Source organism: Morone saxatilis, unplaced genomic scaffold (genome assembly GCF_004916995.1).
Source record: "Morone saxatilis isolate NCDOM2014 unplaced genomic scaffold, NCSU_SB_2.0 Contig19, whole genome shotgun sequence".
NCBI lineage: Eukaryota > Metazoa > Chordata > Actinopteri > Moronidae > Morone > Morone saxatilis.
Window position 1 is genome coordinate 12,329,079 of NW_023339751.1, and position 7,144 is coordinate 12,336,222.

At 40.6% G+C, this 7,144-nt stretch overlaps 1 protein-coding gene across 1 annotated transcript in view; it reads right to left on the reverse strand.

Moving 5' to 3' along the window:
- Positions 1-6,853, reverse strand: part of lrmda (leucine rich melanocyte differentiation associated) — a 197,317-nt gene extending 190,464 nt beyond the window's left edge. Inside the window, exons 1-2 of the mRNA XM_035663901.1 lie at positions 6,616-6,853; positions 5,638-5,738 (exon numbers count right to left, since the gene is read on the reverse strand). Of these exons, the coding sequence (XP_035519794.1) occupies positions 5,638-5,738; positions 6,616-6,657 (143 nt within the window). The 5' untranslated portion in view covers positions 6,658-6,853. The remainder of the gene's footprint in view (positions 1-5,637; positions 5,739-6,615) is intronic.
- Positions 6,854-7,144: the final 291 nt, after the last annotated feature.

Genomic DNA, 7,144 nt, shown 5'->3' on the forward strand with positions numbered 1-7,144 from the left:
ACAGTCCCCCCCCCTCCCCCCCCCCCTCCTTCCCCTGTACCGTCAAACAACCAGAGTCTACCTAGCTTGGATAGAAAAGGAGCACTTGATGTCTGTGACACTCATTTGTCAATTAGCGGCCCCGTTCTCGTGTTGACACACAGCAACTTGAAAGACAGAGTGGTGCCTGTGACGAATTAAGAGAGACAGATGAGTGAGGCATGAGCGGCGGAGTAATACTATAATGTTCTTTAGATATGAATATAAAATGACACAGCTGACAGGCCATACAAGGTTTTATTTCATTTCTCAGTGTACCAGGCCTCCCTACTTTGTCTTCTTTGTTCTCTTTTCATCAGACCGCTTACATCTCATTTTGACAGCCGGGCGACATTTAGAGCACTTTCGTTTTAAAATGCAAGTTAGCATACTTGATTTGTCATTAAAATGCAAAACGCCTGCCATCCCCAACATGGCCTGGGTGAGCACATGCCACCTCAGACACACAGACACACACATACTGTACATACACACACATATACACAGGTAGCTGAGGTTCATCTGCAATGCAAAAGTCCAATATGGAGCCCTCTTTCTCACTGGCAAGCTGCATTTCAACTTAAAAGTCTAACGTTAGGAGCTTATCTGCTATACACGATTGGTAAAAGTATAAATGAATTGAACACCTATGTGATCAGACATTGATTTCTAATCAAATAACTAATCCAGTTCACCAACAAGCTCTTTCAATCTTAATGCATTTGCAAAAGAGCTTCCGCACTTATTTTTCCAGTATTTTGCCAAAGTGAAAAGAACATTAGAAATGCCTAGAACACAATGTAATTCAATAATGTAACAGTATCACAAACTATTACCACCAAAACGATGACTGAGCTCAGCTGAATCAACGCCTCTGTGACACAGTCACGACAGAAACTGAATATGCTGAATCATTGTGGGAATCATTGGAAGGCTATTGTACTGTAATAGTTTGTACAGGCGTTCAACTTTTTAAGTATCATATTTTAATAACGTTCTGATGCACATAGCATTTGTGCAACAGATAAGGTGAGCTGTAAAAATACAGATCAACAGCAAGGCCACTCGGGAGAGCACAGACCTCCACCAAGGCCAGCACGCCAGTTATATGCAAATCTGCAAGCACAAACACAACAAAAGTGAAAAACTATTTGTGTAACTGCCCTGTGATTCAGATCCGCTTCAAACTGAATGGGTTCTTCCTTGGCCCATGCTGCACCCTTCCACTAAGTTTCATGGTGTGGGACAGTTTGACAACTAAGAGGCAGACAGGAAATATATATAGAGAGCTATGACATACAGTAAAGGTCCTAAGCTGGAACTGAACCGGCGACGGTTATGTGGCATGCACGGTAACCATTCGGCAACCAAGGCGCTCCATAAAATTGGGCCAGTAGTTTTTTCCGTAATCCTGCTGACAGACAAACAAACGGCGCCAAAAACATAAGCTCCTTGGCAGAGGTACTAGCAAATATTTGACAGTTGTTTGTAACATATGGCACATGCATTTTTACATTGCATGTGCAGTAATCAGTATCGTGTGTGTCAAGAGGACAAGTGACGGGCAGATCTAACTAGCTAAAACTCATCTAAGTAAAAGAGGCAGGCTTAACTTTTAGGTTAGGTTTAATTTTATTTAACAAACGCTGTCATTGCGCAAATGGGATTTGTTCAAGATGCCACGTCAGAGAGAAAGGTCATCACTGTTCTAACAATGTCACGATGTCTTCCTGTGACACACAGACATGTGTCCTCCTCAACACCCTCGTGTGTCCAGGTCAGCCACACTGCATGTAACAGACGCAGGCACCCAAAGTGCACCCAAAGTGCACCCCGAGTCACAGGGCGGAATCATGTCATGACAGCACATGCCCACTCACTTGCATTGTGTACACACCTGACCTGGAACAAAGTGGAGGACACAATACTATCCAAGCCCGTCCCGAGACAGAAATCTCACTGCGAGCCGTTCTTCTCAACACATTGATGAGACAGGCTGACACTGCAGCACACAGAGGGAGAGGTGTGGGTGTGACAGCCCGCTACCATAATTTCATCCTGCCATTACCTGCCCAGCCACTCACAGTTATGCTCACAGAGACAGATGCACCAACACTGCATGCAAGCCAACATGCACAAGTACACACACAAACATAAACACATGCGCAACACACACCAAAACACACAGGACTCAGTTAAAGGTGGTGCCAGTGCATTGCTTCTCACGGTGACTCATTGTCAGGTTGCCGGATGAGTGTTGTCAATTGAGCTGACAGAAATAAGCATATTAGCTACAACAAACTCTGGCAATGTCTCTCTCTCCATTTGAGTCAAGCAGCATGAAGAAGTGCATGATGCTGAAGGCAGTCCACCGAGATTCGCTTACATGTGCATCTGTTTACACCTGGTTTGCTTGTGCTGACACTGAAACGAGGTCATGGTGTCAATAGACAAATGTCTCTACTATCTGACATGTAATGTCAGATTGTAGATTCCTGAATGTTGAGGCGAGGAGATAAATAATGATATAATATTTTGATGTACGGCTTAATATAATCTCTGATTTTGGACAGTGTATTATGCTGCCTTGGCTTGATGTTTGAGGGTCCATTTTAGAGAGCAAATTGGTCATCTTATCAGTATCCAGCAAGTTACAGTCCCAGGTGAAAATCTAAATTACTGTATTGCCATACCACAAAATGATCGCCAAAACCATGCCAGAATAAGCAGCAGGGTTTTCTCTACAATCGCTATATTGCCTGTTAAGGAAGGAACTGAACTGAACTCACTCTACAGCCATTTTTGTTAACCCAAGAGTCCATTTTATTTATTGTTTTGGTTGTGTGGTTTTATTTATGTTTCATTTATCAAGAATATTTTAATATTTTTTCCACATTCCAATTCCCAAAATGTCTTAATTCTTAGGAATTAAAAGTTCATTGCTCGTTGTTCTAATTGTGAAGCAGTATTTTTAAAACTGAATCCGCATGAGGCATCAAAGTTATAAGATCAACTGCACTGGTGAAAACACATGGTGGATTTGTAATTAAATGAAATCTTTTACACTTCAGTACCGACTGACATTACCATGGAAATGACTGGCTATTGGATATTGGCTGAAATTTCACTTTACAATTTTTCTCAAAGGAAAAGCTTTCCACCATTGATCTGAGTCAGGGGCCTTTTAGGTGCATTCTTGTGAGGATCAAAACTACTGAGGGGGCTGCCTTGCCTTAGTTAGAATATAATGTTATCACATGTTGAGCTGCTTATTGAATTTCACAGTTCCACCCACCCATGACCTCCCAGTGTTGTCATGTGAGCACCAACAGACACCAATCGCAGAGAACAAGTTGAAGAAGGAATACTGTGGATAAAGAGGTCCAACCACACTATTAGGTCAGTAATATTTTTTAGCTGTGGATATATATATATATATATATATATAGTGTTCACTGCTTGCGTTGGGAGTTATTGTATCAAGACTCACTTGTGGGAATCAGCTTTAAAACATTGTTATAAACATCTGTAAAAGTATCTTCACAACATGCAGAAGGTTTAAAAATTAAACATTTTCAACTATCTCTTGAGACATGTTTTATGTCAGTTAGCTTTACAGGTTTTCAGTGTCAACCCCTGTAACACACTGTCTATAGGAGAAAAAGATGAAGCACTATGTAACAGATCACTTTGCCTGCTAGCAAACCATCAATCAATAGTCTACCGATGTGAGCCCCAAATGGTTCGAGTACCACTTCATTACTTCTGCACTGCTTCTCTGCCCATACCACCCTTTGAAGTTTAGTAATGATATCTGACATGTGAGATTAGCCAAACTGAAAATTAATAATGAATTAGTAATATCTGAGCCATAAATATTTGATTCTAAGCATCAAGTCCTTAATGTGACAGGTTCAAGGGAGAGAAACATAATGTCAGCCTTGATCTCCCTGAAAGCAACACACACAAGGGTTGTTTCAGTCAGATTTCATAAAGCTGTTTGCGAGACATAACAGGCTTTCACTTCCTCTGAGGTAATGCCAAGACACTCGCCCGTCCAAATATTTTGTACCATGCATAACAGTCATGGTGTGATGGCTTTATTCTGTAAAGAATAAGAATTTACTTGTACCTCTTCAGATTTTGTTTTTTTAGATTTGGGCAATTACACAAAAGTCAACCTGTTACTACAAGTTAACAACGACACGGACATCTTGCTTACTTGTTAGCTGTTTGACAGTACATACAGGCTACAGCACCAATGTGGTTACCTGTGTTAGTCACTTAAGGGGCTGATTACACTTGAAAAGGGTGATGCTTTTGACCAAGGACAAAGAGAACACGTTTATGTTTATTTATTTGATGTGCAAAGCTTCAAGTAAACCTAATGTCTGCACACCTGAATGTGTGACATGTGTGTCGGAAGGCAGCATGACTTAAAAGTGGTAACTCACCTGTATCATCTTCCTAAAAGCTGTTAAATATGTGTATAACACTAGCTATCTACATGACTATCAATAGGTATATGAACAAGTACTGCAAGAGCACCTTAGATGGTAGGTCAATTATCCAATGAAAGGACCAGTGACCACACTTTTGTGACGACGGTCAAAAATCTAAACATAAAACCAGAAAAAAAGCAAACATTTAAAATTATTAATCTAAATGTACGTTGCAGTTGTTCCTCTCACTTGTTCCTTGCCATATTATTTATGCCTAGACATGCAATTTGATTTATCTGTGTATAGGTTCAATTAACAAAGGGCAGCCCTCAAACTTAACAATCCTAGTAACATTGTAGCACCTTTACAACCTTAACCTTATGTAAAGGTGAGCCCCATTCTAAGAAAAAGACTGTGTGCACACACCATGAATTCAGTTAATATTTGGTCAGTGGGTAATAGCAGGTTGTATCTTTTCTGGGAATAATGTTTTTCTGTTTAACATTCACAGTGCCTTGCTCACAGGCACGTCAACAATGGGTTCATCCATTCATTTATCCACTAACCCAAACAGATTCTTCCAGCTGGTCTGAGCACTGTGTGCAAATGATTGATTTTGCAATACGACACAATGTCAATCAGTTAAATTGAGGACTACACGTCTCCAGCACAGACAAATGCCTCAAGACAACAATTTTCAACACAAAATTGCCTCTATTCAGACACCTTCATGGCCTGACAGTCATGAAAAGGGTTCAGAAACAAAAGCACCTCATAACCATCATCTCCCTTCTTTTACTTGCCAGATCAACTACGCTAGTCCTGCTGTTGAAATGGCAGCCCCCTCCGAAGCGGCTGCCATGAGGTGTTCCTTCATGTCCTGACAGAGGAATCTTTTCTTCTATTTGCCCCCGAATTAGCATGTCACATTTATCGATCGCGCCTTTTATCCTGCCCCAGCGTGGCATCAGCCCAGCTCTAACGCTCATTCAGCTCTTTGATGTTCTGATGACACTCTGACCACCTCTAGACAGAGGGCACAAATTCAATTGCACCTGATGTAAAGATGCATGTCTACCAATAACAGACTGAGATAGACAGACAGGCAGACAGAGAGACAGCCAGCATATGCATCCAGGTGATTACAAGGTTTGTGGTGTGTGCATCTGTCATCTACCTGAGCTGATTGAAGCTCAGATCCAGCCTTCTTGCAAACTTGCCATATCTGTCTCCAAGGAAGTCTGGAATGTTCTTGCAGTCATGTCCGATGTAGGAAATCTTTAAGAATTAAACAAAGAAAAAAACAGAGAGGTAGCTTAAGTATCTATAATACAATATGAGCAAAGCAATGCAATATGGTTTCAGAATACTCCACCTCTAAAACAATAATGACTGGGGACCACCATTTGAATTAATTTTGTATGATACAGGATGCTGCATAATGCAGCAGTTGACACTACAGTAGTTTCACTGTTAACACCCAAAGGAGTTGATACCACAGTGTAGACACAGTCGGATACTAAGTATTAACAATAAAATATACTTAGAGTATCAGAAATAAAAGTACTCATTATGCAGAAGGGCCTATTTCAGAATAATAGATTACCGGATTATAATTATTAATGCATTTATGTATAAGTGTCTTTATGTTACAGTTTGTAAAGATAGAGCTAAATTCAACTACTTTATATAAGGCTGTGTATCTACTATGATAATGATCATAATCATAATTTATGCATTGATTTTATTTAGTATTAATAAACTAAAGCTGAAAATACTCAAGTAGAGTACCTCCAGACTGTACAGTATTTGAGTAAATGTACTTGGTTACATTCCAACACTGGCCATGCTAATAATTTAGCAAAAATATACTAGTTTTATCTTTGCTTTCCAGTGCTTTCCAACGTATACTGCTGCAACCAGGAGGCATTGTTCTCTCCACTTGTAGGAGGAACTACAAAACTGAAAGTCATGACTGTTACGTTAGCAATGTGTCACATGACACCGGTGATGTCGAAGAAATAAACACAACCTGTAAACATCCAGCACCGATAAACTCAAACACTTTTTTTTTTTTTTTTTTTTTAAGACAGTCACGCATATATTACCGCCTAAAACACGTAGGTCACAGACACAGCCCGCAAAACAAACTTACTTGAGTCCCATTCAAAGCGACCAACGACTCGTTGTGTGCCATAAGTTTCTCCTGAGGATGACAGCCCGGCGACTGTGCTTCTTAGATAAGCTATCTGAGTGGATATCCAAAGTCCTGCGCACGTAAGAAGCCCGCTGTTGTCAACTTTAAATAGTGGCGTTAATGTTTGCGGATGAAGCCCGAGCACTTTAGAGAGCTACTGGCGCTCTTCCATTGACATTACAGTTTCCGCGTGCCGTTTCAATCAGCTGACCTGCTGTTGTGCGGAAGCACGCGGGCACAGCGTTACTGATACAGTCTGAGGTAAGATCTCAGAGCTGAGGGTCAGGCTGGTGCTGGCTGTTTCATGGTGAAACACACTAGTAGATTCCCTCTTACATGTGTGAAAACCTGCTGTTTCATTAAATAAACTGTTTGGTTAAAACACCTTTAGATTTTAAAGAAACCATAGTTTGTTTTTTTTATTCCCAGACAGATAATGAGCACCTGTTGACAAGCATAAGTAATCCCTTTGTTTTCAATGAATATT